Below are 18,170 nucleotides of genomic sequence, written 5' to 3' on the forward strand. Positions count from 1 at the left end.
CATTTTGTTACCAACATGTTTAGTCTTAGTGTCAGTCTCATCGAGATCTAAAGTCAAGGAGAAGGTCTGACTGGTCTTGCTGAGTCACACTCACATGCCCACTCATCAGACATGGGGGGACAAGGAACCTTGATTGAGAGATGCAGCAAAACTGTAGCTAAGAGGGGAGCAGAAAGAGTCTATGCAGAAGCTTCTAGGTTGGTGAACTCGGGGAGAGTGGCGCACCCAGAGAAGGCGTGGAGGCTCCTCACCCCTCCCCACATACCTTGCTCTATGCACTTCTTCCATCTGGATGTTGCTGAGTTAGCTGACATCACCAGTAACGGGGCAAATAAGACATCTCGTGCCTCCTGATTAACGCACCATGAAGGACAGAGCATCACTTCCGTGACATTCTTACCAAAAATGCAGAACCCGATCTTAATCATGAAGAAATAACAGACAGACCCAAACTGAAGGACATTCTGTAAAATACCTGGCCAGTACTCTTCAGAAGGGTCCAAGTCATGAAAGATAGACTGTTCAGTTTAAAGCAGACTAAGGACATGCAGCAACAAATGCAAGCTTGATCCTGGATTGGCTCTTGAGTCAGGAAAAAAAGTTTTTCTTTTGCTATAAAGAACATTACTGTTGATGAAATTTGAACATCTGGAGATTGGATATTAGATACTGGTTTTATCATTATTATCTTCTTGACATCGATCATCGTATTGTGTTCAAGTAAGAGAAGACCACCATCTCCCCCAGGTGAATCCTATACAGATATTTCGAGAAACAGAGGTTTTGAGGTTGTCCCCAGACTACCCATCTGGTAGGAGTTTGTCAAGCTTGTGTTCCCATGATCCCATGGTAATACATACGTGAGGGATCAGAATCGGCCACCCCAAAATGTGTCTCTTAGGTATGAGGATTATTTTGGGCTGGTTACTTTTAAAAACTGCAGACACAGGAGAAGCTCTGCAAAACAGAAGTCACCCTCTGTAAGAGACGTTTACATTTGTGAGGGAAATCTCCATCTGCAAAGGTGTCTCCCTGTCTGTACCAGGAAGAAGGGGGGATGACCTTATCTCTAGAAACTCTTATCAGTGCAGAAGGCAAGGACTTAAACCTGCACAATAACCTCACTCGTGTTTACTGTGCTTTTCTGGTGATCTCCCATAACCAACTCCCCCACCCCCAACACCCTCCTTTGTCTTTAGCTGAAGGTGGGATTTGAGATGAGAGGCTCCACCATTTTGATGAGTTGCTCAGTTTTCCTGAGTGTCTCCCATGTATACAAGCTATAAAGCTTTATTTGATTTTCTCCAGTTATTCTGTCTCATGTCAATTTAATTCATAGCCCGGCCAGGAGGACCCAGAGGGTAGAGGAATTGTCTTCCTCCCCTACACGTACATACATACATACATATATGTCTACGTATCTCCCAGTGGTGGAGGGGCTCTCAGGGTGGCCCCACCATGATTCCCACCTCCTGGTATTCACACTCGTCCATAGTCCCCTCCTTTTGGGGATGGCTAGATCAGCAACGTGCTTCCAACCAACAGAATACAACTCCACAATTATCTCAAATATTACATTTCTTTAATTTCAAAATATTTTTATCTTCATCACTGAGTTTTTGGTGCCCCCCCTCAATTCCATGCCCGAGCTGAGTACCAGCCCTGTTTCTAACACAGAAGATGCCCAGACTTCAGCACCTGTTGCCAGGTGAAAGGGGGGAAGGGAACCCTTCACCTCTAAAAAGTCTGGACTTCTGACTTGTTTCTTGCCCTGGTAATATTTAAACTGACGACTTGGTTTCCTAAAAGGAAGAAATACATGAGTTGGTTCTGTTCAGCTCACTGGCACTTCCTCACGCACACGCACAGAGGAAGAAAATAAAACCTGTGACTCAGCCAGCAGTTTTACTATTACTATTAAAGAGCAAGTTTGAGAGTCCACGGTTTAAATTACCACAAGAGTTGGAGGGAAGGGCGTGATCCCAGCATCCTGGGTCCTCAGCAGCAGCAGCTGGTGTGTTTTTCACTCCATGCTTGACTTGGACTCAAGCATGACTTGGAGATAACAAGGCCAGATCTGTGCCAGCTGGTTCTCCGGGGTCTCCCCAGCACCTCGCCAGTCTGGCACACAGAAGACCCCCAGTAAACATCCACTGGCATGGAATGCGCAGCTGCCGTTCACCAAGCCAGGGAATAACACGTTCACTGCCATCCTATGAGGTAGTCAAGTCACGCTGCACATTTTCCAGTTGGAGAAATCAAGGCTGAGAGAGGAGACTGGAGGTGTACAAGATCCCACAGGGAGCCGTGAACTCCATGGCATCTGTCAGGCAACTTGCCTACTGGCCATACAGTCCCCCACCACGGCCACCATTGGCTTTCCTGACATGGCCCACAGCAGAGGGGGCTGACTCCTCCCTCGGCAGCACCCAGTTTAGATTCCCAAGGGAACGATCTGCTGGCCGGGCTCACCTGTTGGCAGCAGGGCACACTGCACCTGCCAGTCCCTGGGCAGGTGCCCAACTGCTGTCCAATCCACTGTGGCCAGAAAAGGGAGAGAAAGAGACAGAAAGAGGGGGCCAATACTGCCACCTAGAGGGTGCTGCAGGTGTGACAGCCAGTGTTTCTTGGACTTGAGGCTCATGCGTTGCCAATACTGTGCCCAGGAGGATGGTGTGAGCATGGCAGTCAGCATTTCTTGGCCAATACCGCCACCTAGAGGATGGTGTGGGCATGACAGTCAGCATTTCTTGGCCAATACCGCCACCCAGAGGGGGACGTGGGCATGACAGCCAGATTCTTTGATCTTGAGGCTCATACAGTGCCAATACTGCCACCTAGAGGGTGATGTGGGCATGGCAGCCAGCAAATCCTTGGCCAATACCACCCCGGAGAGGGTGATGTGGGCATGGCAGCCAGCTTTGGTTGGTCTTGCTGTTCCATCCTGATGACTCCCTCTCCCTGGGGGCTTTCAAGCCTGATCCCAGAGGTTATTTAGGGAGGGGCTGTCCCTTCACAGAGGACCCATGGGACATCTCCAAGCCCACCAGGTGAGCACTTTCAGCCCAAAGCCTCCGGGCTACCTCCTCATCCTCAGCCTCAGGGGCTGGAGCCTTCTCTTTGAGTCCATCAAAGTACTTTCCAGAAACGCCCTCCAATTCTTCCGCAACGGCCAGGTAGGTGCTGGGCTGGGCCGCCAGCTGGGGGCTCTTCACCAGCAGCCAGAAGATGGGCCCTGCAAACAGCCCACAGAGGATTCAGTCTACACACATTCAGAGAGGACACAAAAAGGCCTACTCCACCCCAGGGGTCTCAGGGTCCACTGAGGCCAGAAGTGAGCCTGGAGTCCCACAGAGCCCACACCCAGGCCTGTGCCCCTGTGGTTCCCTCCACCAAGAGGTCCCTTCCCTGGTAGTGCCCAGTTGAACCCTTCCAGATGCAGGGACCACCCTCCCCCCCAAAAAAAGCTCCCTCCTCCAGGAAGCCTCTTGGCTTTTCCTAGGCAAATGGAAGCTCTCCCTCCTCTGTCAGCCCCAAGTCCTCACCCTAGCCCATCTTTCTTTAAAATAACTTTTATTTATTAAATGTCTGTGGCACCAGCCTCAGCTTAAGATCCTTGATACCCAGCACCCACCCACTAAATGTTTTTTATGGTTACAAATACTAGTTATAAAGTTCTAATTATTTATTCAGCCTAAATCTGCACCAGGCACTGTGCTGTCCCTTTTAAGGACATCTAATCCTCCCAAAGAATGTGCTGCAAGATACTGTTCTGGCCCTCACTTTGCATATGAGGAAACTGAGGCTCAAAGAGGTGAAGTCACTCCCCTGGGTGGCACAGTTAGTTCTGGGTGAAGCCGGAGTTCCCCTGAACACAGCTGGACTCCAGGAGTCAGCTCCATGGGAGCTCCCCTGAGACATGGTTTTCTCATCAGTCAAATGGGCTCTGGCCTGTTTCCTGGGGGCATTCTGAGGCTGCAGGCCAGATCAACAATGACACAGAAAAGTGACTTGTTCTCAGTACCAAGGAAGATACAGGGGAGGGGGCAGAAGGAAAGCCCCTGAGACAGTCTCTGGGTGTGATGTTAATTTTATGTGTCAACTTGACTAGGCTAAGGGATTTCCAGAAAGCTGGTAAAACCTTATGCCTGGGTGTGTGTGTGAGGGTGTGACCAGAAGAGATTAGCATTTGAATAGATAGACTGAGTAAAGAAAATTTGCCCTCCCCACTGTGGGTGGGCATCGTGCAATCAGTTGAGGGCCAGAACAGAACAAAAAGGTGGAGGAAGGGCGAATTCACTCTCTCTCCACTTGAGCTGGGATGTCCACCTCCTCCAGCCCTCAGACACTGGAGCCCCTGGCCTTCGACTCAGACCTGGAACTTACATCATGGGCTCCCTGGGTCTCAGGCCTTGAGGTTTGGACAGGAACTACACCACTAATATGCCTGGGCCTCCACCTTGTAGATGGCGGATCAGGGGACTTCTCAGCCCCCATAAATGTGTGAGCCAATCCCTCCTAATCTAAATATCTATATCTGTATCTATAGATACCTATGGCTAGATCTAGATATAAATGTATCCTATTCGTTCTGTTTCTTTGGAGAACCCTGACTAACACACTGAGGAAGGGTCCTGGGCCCCAAACTGGGAGGCCAGGGGTTCAGCTAAGGGACCCCAGGCTGGGAGACTTACCGAGCATGAAACTGGAGAAGGCAGAGCTGTGAAGGCCTGTGTGTCTGCCCAGCTCCGTCCTGGCTACACCGGGATGCAGAGCGTTGACGGTCACCCCCGTACCTGAGAGAGAAGGGAAGATGGGGGTGGAGGGGCAGGCGCCAGGTTCATTCCTTACCCAGAAGGCTGATGCTGCCCACCCTAAGCTCTGGGGCTCCCCCGTACCGTGCTATTTCCTACCCCTGAATCCACATCACCCTCTTGCTCTGAAACCTCCATGTCAAGTGGTTTCATCTTGCAGGGCAGCTCCGTCACATGGCTGCCCAGAGTAGAGCCTCTCAAACCAGAGTGTGTAGGAAAAGCCCCTGGAGGGCTTGAGAAACCCAGGCCACTGGGCTCCCCCTAGCAAGTCTGAAGCAGTGGGTTGGGTGGGGTCTGAGATGCTGCAGTTATGACAAGCTCCTACGTGTGCTGACACTGCTGGTCCACAGACCCTCTTTGAGAAGCAAGGGTGAAGGCTAGACTTTTCAACTTTGCCTCTATGGACCCTGAGGTCAGACTATTCTTTATCTTGTGCTTTATAGGATGTTGAGCAGCATCCCTGGCTTCTGCCCACTAGATGCCAGTAGCAACACCCACCCTGTCCCCACTCCCCAAAGTGACAGCCAAAAATGCCTGCAGGTATCGCCAAATGTCCACTAGCCTACAGCACCAAAGGCTCAGATGCCTGTCCAGGATAAGCAGAGAAGAATGTCATGATTGATTAGTGATGTCTGCTAATGCCATAATTGATTAGTGATGTCTGCCTCAGGCACCAGCAGGAAGCATGGTGGTATGTGTGTCATACATTTGCCTACTCCGTCCTGGAGCCAATGTTTGACCTCCCATCGGCCCAGGGTCACATCAGGACTGTTCCAGGTTCAGACATAAAGGAATAGGGGGGCCAGCGAGGCTCACCAAACACACACACCTTGCAGCCGCCGACTCAGCTCCTTGGTGAAGAGGACGATGGCCAGCTTACTCTGGCAGTAGGCTGCTTTGGTGTCATACTTCCTCTTCTCCCAGTTCAAGTCATCAAAGTCTATGTGCCCAGCAACATGGGCCAAGGATGAGAGGTTGATGATCCGCGAGGGGGCCGAGGCTTTCAGCTTGTCCAGCAGTAAGTTAGTCAAAAGAAAGTGACCTGGGTGAAGGATGACAAAAAAATAACTTTTACTGAACTCTTACCACATGCATAGGACCATACTGAGAACATTAGCTTATTTCACCCTCCCAATAACCCATGGTTCTCAACCGGAAGCAACTTTGCCCCCCAAGGGAACATTTGGTGATATCTGGAGACAATTTGGTCATCACAGCTGCAGAGAGAAGAGGGAAAGCGACTGCCATCTGGTGGGTGGAGGCCAGGAATGCTGTTCAACATCCTACCATGCACAGGACAGTCCCCACAACAAAGAATGATGGACCCCAAATGACAAGCACTGCTACAACCCTATGAGGTCAGCAGGGGAAGAGACTGCCTTCTGTCCCCCAAAACCCTTTCTCCATTGCTCCTTCAGTAATAGAATTTTTGGCTGTGCACAGAGTGCCCAGTGAAAGACTACATTTCCCAGACTCCCTTGCAGCTACATCAGGTCATGTGACTGAGTCCCACCAACAGGATGTGAATGAGAGTAATGTGTGCTATGGGTTGAATTGTGTCCCCCCCTTGACCCCTCAAAAAATATGCTGAAGTCCTACCCTCCAGGACCTCAGAATGTGACCTTATTTGGAGACAGCATCTTTACAGAGGTGACCAAGTTTAATGAAGTGATTAGAGAGGACCCTAATCCAATATGACAGGTGCCCACCCAACGCCCATTTCCCCCTCGCCCTTCCTGACAGAACTCCAGTTGCTTCAGGGTGACAACAGATAGACTGACAGAGGGAATGAGTCTGAGGGACAGACTGACAAAGGGACAACAGGCCAAGAGACTGATGGAGGATCTGAAGGGCTGACTGGGCATCTAGTGATGAAGGGGCAGCTCCCTGACCCACCAGGTGACCCCACGAGTGGCTGCCCAGCCACCCTGGGAAGTGGAGGAGGCTTCCCTCGCGGAGCCTGTGTCTGGCCCCCCACAGACCCCACTCACCCCCCAGGCCAACACCAACGCCACACAGCCCTCAGCCGCAGCCTCACCCAGGTAGTTGACCCCAAACTGCATCTCGAAGCCGTCCTCAGTGGTCCAGTGGGGGCAGCGCATCACGGCCGCGTTGTTCACCAGGACGTGCACCTGCTCTTCCTCTGGAAGACAGGGGTGAGGGCAAACGCATCAGCTCCGTGCCTGCCATCAGGGCACAGAGCCCCCTGCACTGGGCTGAAGAGTGTCCCCTAAACATCTGTGTCCCCCCGGAACAGGTGAATGTGACCTCTTTTTGGAAAGGGAGTCTTTGCAGAAGTAATCAAGTTAAGATGAGGCCACAGGGTGGGCCCTAATCCAACGTGGCCAGTGTCCTTATAAGAAGGGGAAACGTGGACACAGACATGCACACAGGAGAAGGTCGTGCGAGGACAGAGGCAGAGAGTGGAGAGATGCAGCTACCGGCCAGGGAACGCCAAGGATGGACGGCCACCGCCAGAAGCTGGAGGAGGCTGGAAGGTTCTACCCAGAGTCTCGGAGAGAATGTAGCCCTGCCAGCACCTTGATCTTGGACTTCTGGCCTCCAGAACTGAGAGAACATATTTTCGTTGTTTTAAGCCACGCAGTTTGCAGTGCTTTGTTACGACAGCCACAGGAGACGAATACACCTCCACCTTAGCCTGTGACATCTTTTCTAAGAAGAGAAAGAAGCCATGTCTGCTGCAAGGAGCCTCTGGGCCTCAAACTGGGGGGTCCCTGGGGGGGCTGGGGTTCTGCAGGCAGACAGTCCTGCGTCTGACTCCCAACCCAACTTCACTTGCACGAGGAACTGTCCACATCAGAACCTCAGTTTCCTCATGTGTAAAATGGGATGAGTAACAGCGCCTGCCTCCCTGGGTCAGTTTGCTGGGGCTGCTGTGACAACGACCACAGGCTGGACGGCTTCAACAGACATGTCTCGTCTCATGTTCTCTGGGGTCTGGGGGCTGGAAGTCCGAGATCAAGGTGTCACTGGGTTGCTTCCTTCTGGGGCCATGAGGGAGACTGTCCCAGACCTCTCACCTTGGCTCGTAGATGGGGTCTTCTCCCCGTGTCTCTTCACCTTGTCTTCCCTCTGAACCTGTCTGCCTCTGTGTCCAAATGTCCCCTTTCTATAAGGACAATGGTCATGTTGGATGAGGGCCCACTCTAATCACCTCATTTTAACTTGATTACTTCCTTGAAGACCCTACCTCCAAATAAGGGCCCATTCTGAGGTACTGGAGAGGTTAGGACCCCAACATATCTTTAAGAGGGGGAAACAACAGAAGCCATCAACACGCCCAAAGTGGTTTTCAGGATCAATGGAGATAACAAATTAGTTTATTTGCGGTCAGGGGTGTAACAGCCGTCAGGAACACAAGCTCTGGAGCCTGAGAGATGGGGGTTCAAACCCCAGACTCTACCCCTGGCCAGCTGTATGGCCCTGCCAAGTCACACGACATCTCTGTGACTCAGTTTCCCCCTCTGTAAAAAAGGATCATAATGGAACCTGCTGGGTAGAATGGTGTAATTATTATTCATTAAGCAAGTATTTTCTAAGCACCTCTTATTGGGCACTGGAGATACAGGGTGGACAGGACAGTCAGGGACACTGGGGAGTAGCTGAGAGTCCAGCATATACCAACTACACACATAGGGGAATTCTCCGTGAGAAGAGCCGTGATGGAAGCAAATGGGGGACCATGATAGAGGATATTGTGGTGCTGCGAGGAAGCCCAGGGTCCTCTCTCAGGGATGACATAGAAGCTGAGACCAGAAGGATGAGATGGGCCAGCCATGTGAGGATCCAGGAAAGTACAGTCCTGGTGGGGGCACAGCACATGCAAAGGGCCTGCGGCTGGAACAAGGCTCCATGCACAGTGCTGAGCACCCAGAAAGCCTGAACTGACTTTTTTGTTTTGTTTTGTTTATCTGGGAATGCCTTTATCTTGCCTCATTGTTTTTAATTGTGGTAAAATATACCTAACATAAAATTCAGCATCTTAAGCACTTTTAAGTTCACTCACGTTTTCATTCCTGGCTGTTGATCTCAGGGAAACATGGGGAAGCCAGTATTTGGCTTGCCAAAAACGTCAGACTTGACTTCATTTCAGCCTCAAAACAACCCCATAAGGTAGAAGGAATTATTATCCCATGTCCCAGAAGAGGAACGTGTGGCTCAGAGAGATGTCGCCTGCCCAGGTGTGCCCAGCTCGGGTCCTTGCTGCCCCCACGGCCCTCTGGGGAGCTGAGTGCTCTGGGCACTGGTCTCCATAGCTGGAAACGGGGATGAGAGGGGCTCATGGGCAGGATCAACTGGGACCCTATCCATGAAGCATACGGTGCTGTCCCAGGTACACAGAAGGCACTTAATAAATGTTTATCCACTCATCCCCCTTAGACCTAGGGGCTGGCATTACTCCCTCAGTGCTCTATGTGATCTCCACCACAGCACCTCTGACACCCACTCGGTGATGGGAATGGCTCCATCTTGATCCCCTTGGACTCAGGGTGGGTGGTCAATATGAATGTATGGATGGATGGATGGATGGATAAATGGATGGATGGATGGATAGATGGATAAATGGATGGATGGATGGATGAATGAAATGGGTGGACGGATGGATGGATGGATGGATAGATGGATGGATGGATGGATGGATGGATGGATGGGTGGATGGGTGGATGGATGAATGAAATGGATGGACGGATGGATGGATTGATGGACAGATGGATGGATGGATGAATGGATGGATGGAAGGATGGATGGACGGACGGATGGATGAACAAATGGATGGATGAAATGGATGGACGGATGGATGGATGGATCAATGAGTGGATGGACGGATGAATGAATAGATGGATGGATGGATGAATGAATGGCTGGATGGATGAATGGATGGATGGACAGATGGATGAATGGATGGAGGGATGAATGAGCACCTGCACCTGCCTCCCCTACCACTCTGTGAGCACCTCTAAAACAGCTTTGACTCATCTCCACGTCCCCAGCTCCCAATCGGGAGGTCTCAGAGACCCCACCAATTTCCCTTTACTGACCTATTAACTGAATACTCGAGTATTTACAGAGTGGGGCATGTCAACGCTAGACAAGAAAGTCTGCCAAGCCCATTCTAGTGTCAGTCCAGAGGACATGAAGCAGAGAGGGTCAGCAAGGATGTTCCCTACAGCCTTTATTTTTTTTTTTATTTAATTATTTCCTACAGCCTGATTTATCAGGGAAAATTGGCAATAACCTAAATGCCTAACAGCAGGAGATTTGACAAACAATAGGCCACTTACACCCCAGCATTCACAGCGGCCTTTAAAAATGTGTTCTCAAGTCTATTTAAGGATGTAAGAGAACAGAAAAGTATACAGGTGTGGTCCTAGTTTTGTAAAAAAATATATAACTACACACACACACACGCACACAAGTGTGGTAGGAAAAAGGCTGGAAGGAAATCTGTCAAAAGCTTAACAGTGATTCCACCTTTCACAATGTATCCATACATCACATCATCACATTGTACACTTTAAACATACTATAATTCTATTTGTTAAATTTTAATAAAGCTAGAGAAAATAATACGCACATACATTATATATAGTATATTTGTATATATAGTCTACGTATAGTATACCTATGACTGTACAGATCATACACAGTAATTAAGCGAAGACAGCACTATGGGAGAAATCGAGACTTTGAGCCTAGTTCTGCAGATCCAGATCTGTAATCGTGTGTTTGACCTGGAGCTGATCTCTGTAGATATTTCGCTATCAGGATCCACCTGAATTCTCTTTCTTGGGTCATCTTACTCAACCATTACACAGGCTGCGTCCTTCCCCTGCGTCTCCCTGGTGCTTAGCACAGAGTCTCAGGACACATAGGTATCACAGTTGGGTGAATTATCAAAATAACAAAAATAAACAGATATGGGCCCAGCTCGGTGGCCGAGTGGTTAAGTTCATGCACTCCACTTCGGCAGCCCAGCGTTCGCCATTTCAGATCCTGGGAGTGGACCTACACACTGCTTATGAAGCCATGCTGTGATGGCATCCCACATAGGACAACAAGAAGGACTTACAACTAGGATATACAGTGATGTACTGGGGCTTTGGGGAGAAAGAAAAAAAAGAGGAAGATTGGCAACAGATGTTAGCTCAGGGCCAATCTTCTTCACACACACAAAAAAAAATGATATATTCAAAGCCAATCTTCCTACATATTATTAATTTGTATTGTTAAAATAAAGAATAGTAGCTATCTTTTCAAGATGAAGGCTTCATGACATAGGAAAAAAAGGCTAACAGTGATTCCCTTGGGGTTGGTGTGGCAACAAAGGTGTTCAGCTCTTTCTCCTTTACATTGTTCAGTAGTTTATAGATTTTCCAAAATGAACATGTATGTCTTTGCATCAGGGTAAAAAAAAGACCCGCAATAAATGTTTATTTATTCACTCTTCCTAGCAGCGGCTGCTCTGTCTCCGGCCTGGCTTTCCCGTTTTCATTTAACACCGAGTTGGGTGGAGAGAAGAAGCTGTGGCAGAGATCTGCAAAGAGCCTCCTGCGTGTGAGAAGAAACATGTAGAAGGATGATCACAGCAGCACTGCTTGTAGCAGCGAAAGGCTGGAGGTCAGCGAACTGCCATTCAGAAAGGCCTGGCGGGGCCGCGCGTGGAACACCATGTGGCCACAGGAGAGGAATGAGGAAGCCCCGCCTGCAACGGCTCCACGAGAGACCAGGGGAGACAAGCACCGGGCAACACAGCAGGCTCCGGTGTGTATAAAACAGCCCAGGGGAGGTGTAGACGCCCACGTGCTTTATAAATGCATAAACCGTCTCCAAACGGACATACAAGAGGTGGCACAGGGACACATCTGAGGAAGGCACCCAGACAGCGAGGGGTGCGCGTTTTGCTGTATCCTCGTTTGTACTTTCTGAATGCTTAATCCTGTAAATGTCATTCTCCCCGAAAAATAAATACATGAACAGTTCTGAGAACACCCAGTGGGAAACAAAAAGAGGGAGTCATTAGCCAGGGTGACAGAAGCGCAGAAGAACGCCAGCCTGATACCTGGATTTGCAAAAAGACAGCCCGCAAAGCAAGCGGGAGCTCCGGGCACTCTGCGCCGTGACTCTGGGTCCCCCACTAGTGCACGTCTTGTCACGGCGTGTCCCCACAGGACTGGGCGAGCCCTGGAAGCAGAGCCTGAGTCTGAGTCATCTCTGTGTCCCCAGTATCACCCCAGAGAGAGCAGGAACCCGGGGAAATGGGATGAATCAGGGTCCCACCCCTCTCCTCCACCTTCCTGCACATCTAACCCCATCTGCCTCTGCTTCCTGTAGGATCCAAGCAAACGCAGGGGGAATTAGCTTTCCCACGGAGCAGGAGCCAGCACTGTTTCTGTAAATGACCAGATCGAGACCGTCTGTCTCTACCCAACTCTGCCGTCGTGGGACTAATGCAGCCACAGACAGCCCATAAACCAACGGGCGCGACTGTGTGTGAGCCAATGAAACTTTATTTATCCAAACTGCAATTTGCCTTCCATTTAATGTTCATGTGTCGCAAAATATTATTCTTTTGCTTTTTCTCAGCCATTTAAAAATGTAAAATATGTAAATGTGAAAAACTATAAAAAGGTAAAATCTTCACCCCGGGCTGTACAAGAACAGGGGGTGACCAGACCGGCCCGGGGGCCACAGTCTGCCAACACCCCACTCGAGGACCTGCCTGGTTTAATTTGCTCCTCAAAGCCTGGCCACCCAAGACCTCCCCGAACAACGCCGGCATCCTCCCTCCTACCTGCAAGGATCTTCGTGGCGAACTCTCGGACGGACCTGAGGGAGGCCAGGTCCAGGTGCCTCGCATTGACACGGTGATTAAGGGTCTCCCCGCGAATTTCCTTTGCTGCCGCCTCACACTTCTCCATGTCTCGACAGGCCAGAATGACATTGCCTCCTGGAAGCCAAGGACAGAAAATAAAATTAAGAAAAGAAAATTCAAGTATGTACACCCAAGACAAATGAAAATAAAAAAGCCGCACAAAGGTGTGTACACACATGTACACAGCAGCACTACTCATGCCAGCCAATAGGCGGAAACGACCCAAGTGACCATCAACAGATGAAGGAACAAAGAAAACATGGTCAATCCATACCATGGAATATTACTCAGCCGTGAAAAGGAATGAAGCCCTGATACACACTACATCACAGATGAACCTCAAAGACATGCTGAGTGAAAGAAGCCAGACATAAAAGGACACATAGTGTATGATTCCATTCATACAAAATGTCCAGAAAAGACAAATCCATATTAGGTAGATTAGTGATTTCCCAGGAAGGGTGGGGATGAGGAATTAGGGGGTGATGGCTAAGGGGAGTGACGTTTTGTTTCGGGGGTGATGAAAATGTTCTGAAATGGACAGTGGTGATAGTTGTCCAACTCTGTGAATATACTAAAAATCACTGAATTGTACACTTTAAATGGGTGAACTGTGTAATGTGTGAATTAAATCTCAATACAGCTGTAGAAAAAAAAATTTTTTTTAATTAGAAAAATGACAACAGGAATCAAGGGGCAACGATGTTGACCGTGTGGATCTCTGAGGCTTATCCCACCCACAGCTGGACCCTGCTGCCTCTGACACACCCCACTGCCCCCTCACAGAGTCCAGAACAGAACTCACGGGACCCCATGAATCTGTTCGTCCTTCTGGTGGCAGCCGGGCCCTCAGGACAGCAATGGGCGTGTCTGTCCAATTTCCCTTCTCACCTCTTCCTGGGAGGAGCACGTGTCCCTCCCTTGGAGAAACTCCATGTGGTCGGGGGTGGGGGATGCCCATCACAACCCCCACCGTCTGACCTCAGGAGTGGACAGGCAGCGCAGGCCTGGTCCATCAAGGACCCACTCCCCTGGCAACCCCAACTCAACAAGCCCAAAGAAAGTTTCCCATCGCCCCTCAGCCTCACCCCTGCCCGGTGCAGCCTTCCCACCCCAGCCAATGGCAGCTCTGGTCTTCCCGGTGTGCAAACCAAAGACCGTGACTCCTCCCATTCTGGTGCCTGACCCCACAGGAAACCCCACTGATTCCAACAGTGAAAGAGACCTGCCTGTGCTGAGGAGAGCATTCTCCGTGGACCTCCCCCATAACCCCAGTCCAACCATGCAAAAACGGCTTACAAACCCAACTGAAGGGCATTCTACAAGATGCCCTGACCAGTAAGCCCAGAAGAACCTGCAGCCAGGTCTTGACCCCTGACCTCTGACCCAGGTCCCGACCCAGCCATTAGGACTGCATCCAACTGGAGTAGGAAAGAGCGAGGCCAAGGCAAAGAGAAAAACCAAAACCAAAACTGCTGAGCGTTCACGGCCTCCTCTGATGCCCCGAACCCTCCCTTGCCTCTTGCAGGAACATGAGCCTTCTTGGCTTAAGCTGGTGTGAGTTTGGTTTCTGCCACTTGCAACCAGATGACCCAGAGGAGCTTAACATCCCCCAGGAAACCAAACCCTCCCCGGCCAGACCTCGCGCCCCCCAGCCTCGGGCAGAGAAGGCGGGTGCCCACCAGGACGTCACCTCTCTTGGCCAGCTCCAAGGCGGTCTGCTTCCCGATGCCCGTGTTGGCGCCCGTCACAATGACGGTCTTCCCATGAATGGTGGCCTTGCTGGGACAGGCCCCGCCAGCGACATAGTCCCTGGAGGTGAGGAACGGCATAGTCAGTTCTGTCCGTCTGTGCACCCTCGCCCCACGTGCCCCTGATTGTTATGATCTCAGGCAAATGACCCCTCTGAGGTTGTGTTCCTGCAACCAAACGGCAGAAACAACATCTCCTAACTCCACAGGGCCATTGTCGGGTTAGAGGTAAAGGACTGAGCGTGGCTTCACAAGGGGGAGCCTCCACGACGTGACAGTTATTATTTTACAGAGATCCATTGTGTTAGTTTCCTGCGGCTGCTGGAACAAACTGCCACCAGCTCGGTGGGTTAAAACCATACAGATGTAACATCCTACAGTTCTGCAGGTCAGAGTCCCAAATGGGTCTTCCCGAGCTAAAACCAAGGTGTCTGCAGGCCTGTGTTCCTTCTGGGGGCTCCAGGGGACAAGCCACCCCTGAGCCTTTTCCAGCTTCCAGGGGCCGCCCGCATCCCTTGGCTCACGGTCCCATCCTCCATCTTCAAAGTCAGCAACGTAGCATCTTCAAGTCTCTGGCTCTGATCCCTCTGCCTCCCTCTTATAAGGACCTTGTTGACATTGGGCCCACCTGGATAACCCAGGATAGTCTCCCTCTCTCAAGGTCCTTAACTCAGTGACATGTGCAAAGTCAGCCTCGTACGGTAAGGATCATATTCACAGGTTCTGAGCATTAGCACGTGCACATTCTTGGGCGGCCATTTTTCTGCCACTAAACCCATATTCCACAGAGACTACCCGCTGGAAACAACCGAATGTCACCCAAAGGGGACTGCCCAAATAAACAATGCCATCTCCGCACACGAGAAGGGCGTACAGAGAGAAGTACAGCACCGTAGCTGCCAGCCACCCGAGGCTAATTTTTAATTTAAATTAAAAATAAACAGCCACACTTTTTTCACCCAGGGCATTCAGTTATCTTTCATTTTTCCCATGCTGACACTTTATTTTTGTTTTAGCTTTTTCAGAACTGAAAGACAACAGTAGGAATAAAATAAAACAGCAGTTGATGAATTTTATTATAAGGAAGAGTTATTTCTATCTTTGACAGTTTTCAAAAAAAGGTAGTTAAACTCAGCCATAAAAAAAAGACAAAATCATGCCATTTGCGACGACATGGATGGATCTTGAGGGTATTATGCTAAGTGAAATAAGCCAAAGAAAAACAAATACCATGTGATTTCACTCATATGTGGAAGATAAACACGTGAACAAGGAGAACAGATTGGTGGTCACCGGGGGGGTGGGGAGGGTGAAAGGGGTAAAGGGGCGCATATGTATGGTGACGGATGGAAACCATACTTGTGGTGGTGAACACGATGCAGTCCATCCAGAAGTTGAAATATAATGATGTACACCTGAATATTCACAATGTTATAAACTAATGTGACCTCAATAAATTTTTTTTAAAAAGTAGTTAATATTTACAAAGCAGGAGTTTAATGAATTATAAATAACAAGGAGCCAGCCAACTAAACAGAAAAGACTGAATCAGATCAGAAGGAGCAAGTTCGAAAGGAAGACTCATCACAGAGCAGGTAAATAAAACCAGAGGTAACTATTCAAAGAGATTTACAGTCTATCCTTCATCCCCTTAAAAAAAAAAACTATTTGAACATTCCAATTACTTTCTGGCCTATCTCCCAGCCAATCAATCTCTTCCCTTGTGTAACTGTAATAAAACTACACATTGCTAATCTTTTTTTCTTAATAGAGGTAATAACACTTAACATGAGTACACTACCCTCTCAACAAGTTTTTAAGTGTACAATACAATACAACACGGTTAACTGTAGGCACAATATAGTCATACTTTAAGCGCTCAACAGCCACATGTGACGCTCTCATGGGCAGCACAAAAACAAAACACTTCCATCATCACAGAGCGTTCTGCTGAACAGCGCTGCTATAGAATATTTGGTAGCCTGTTTTTTTGCTTTTTTAAGTGAATTAGCCTAGGAAAGACAAGAAAGAACTACGTATAGATCCCATGCAATACGATTTTTTCGTTTACTGAACTGGACAATTCTATTTGTTTCTCTAATTTCGCATAAGGAGAGCGTGGACGGCCTACGTTTCCCTTGCACTGGGCCAGCACATGACATATGGGAACTGCTCAAGAGACATTTGCGGAAGGAATGAATTAAACAATGAAAAGTCCGGAAGTAACTAGATCAAAATGTTTACAAGAGCCGGGTCCGCCCCTTCCTCCGGGTGACCTTGGGCCGTGACCTGCCCTCCCGGGCCTCGGTTTGCCCCGCATTCTCTGGGAGCACCGCCGGTGGGTGAGCTGGAGGACTCCCGGGTGGGCGAGGAGCTGTTGATCTCCACCCCACCTCCCCTCCCTCGCCGCTGCAGACCGGCCCGCCATCACCGCGCCCGCGGGACCGGCACATACTCACCTGAGCAGCACGGCGCCACCCGCCACCGTGCCTAGCACGGACAGCGGCAGGAGGTAGCGGTTCATGCCGGGCCGGAGCGCGGGTCCAGCGCGGAGCCGCCCGCAGACCCGCAGACCCGCCGCCCCAAGTCGCTCCAAGGAGCGCGCAGCCCGGGACCCACGTGGGGAAGGGCAAGCCCGGCTGGGACTGGTGACTTCCGGAAAGGGGCGGGGCGGGGTGGGGCATGGGGGCGGGGATTACAGGGCGGGACCTATAGGAATGGGCCCTGAGCGCTGCTAGAGCTGGGAATGGTAGTTTCAGGCGGCAGGGGCGTGGCTGTGGTCTAGGGGCGGGGATTGGGGCGGGGCCTACGCGCCGTCCGAATGACGTCACACTCGCGCTGCTATAAAGGGCAGTGCAGTTCCGAAATGACATAAAGTTTAGAATCTTGGTGCTACCGATTCCGTACTAAGATTGTGTGTATATTTTTCAAGCATATCAGCCTGGTTCCTCATCTGAAAATATATGTTCTTCATAGACTTTATGGGAGAATTTGAGAATTTTGATGTGCAGAAACCAGGACCTACTAGCCTGGGAGTTCCCAAACTCCTGGGTTCCCGAGGGAGGAGGGGCCCACACTATTCCAATATGACCTCATCTTAACTAGTTACATCTGCAACAACCCCATTTCTGAATAAGGTGACGTTTGAGGTACCACAGGCCAGGACATCAACATATGAGTTTGTGGGGAAAAGGGAGAGAGACAATTCGACCCATCCCATTCATAATATCCAAAAGATGGAAATTACCCAAATGTCCATCAACAGCTGAATGGATAAGTAAATTATAATAAATTCATACAATGGATTATTCCTTAATAAAAAGGAATGAACTACCGATAGTTGGGACGACATAGGTGAACCAAAAAAGCAGTATTCTGAGGGAAAGAAGCCATATACAAAAGACCGCATGCCGTATGATTCCAGTTATATGACATTCTAGGAAAGGCAAAAAGATCGTGAAAGGATGAAGGTCGGTTGTCGCCAGGGCAGGGTGGGGGTAAGTGATTACTACAAAGGGAATTTTGGGGAGGTTTTGGAAATAGTCTCTGTCTGACTCATACTGCTGGTTATATACATGACCACATACAACTGTCAAATCTCATCAGTGCGTTCTCTTAAAAACAGTGAATTTCATTGCATGTAAATTATACTGCCGTAAAGCTGACTAAAAAGGAAAAATACTGAAAAGATTTTTATCATTTTGTTTTGGA

General features: G+C 49.7%; 1 protein-coding gene across 3 annotated transcripts; it reads right to left on the minus strand.

Moving 5' to 3' along the window:
- Positions 1-1,560: 1,560 nt before the first annotated feature.
- Positions 1,561-17,120, minus strand: RDH13 (retinol dehydrogenase 13). Of its 3 annotated transcripts, none has more exons than XM_008525935.2 (7): positions 16,919-17,120; positions 14,402-14,520; positions 12,628-12,783; positions 6,853-6,957; positions 5,644-5,856; positions 4,695-4,796; positions 1,561-3,235 (listed from the first exon to the last, which is right to left on the minus strand). In XM_008525935.2, exons 1-7 carry the CDS (start codon positions 16,981-16,983, stop codon positions 2,991-2,993), a joined length of 1,005 nt encoding a protein of 334 aa, XP_008524157.1. In that variant the 5' UTR covers positions 16,984-17,120; the 3' UTR covers positions 1,561-2,990. The 3 variants fall into 3 exon arrangements, with proteins under 3 accessions (XP_008524157.1, XP_070489533.1, XP_008524160.1); XM_070633432.1 differs by having other exon boundaries at positions 14,391-14,520; positions 16,919-17,106; XM_008525938.2 differs by lacking the exon at positions 14,402-14,520 and having other exon boundaries at positions 16,919-17,106.
- Positions 17,121-18,170: the final 1,050 nt, after the last annotated feature.

This window comes from Equus przewalskii, chromosome 9 (assembly GCF_037783145.1).
Source record: "Equus przewalskii isolate Varuska chromosome 9, EquPr2, whole genome shotgun sequence".
Lineage (NCBI taxonomy): Eukaryota > Metazoa > Chordata > Mammalia > Perissodactyla > Equidae > Equus > Equus przewalskii.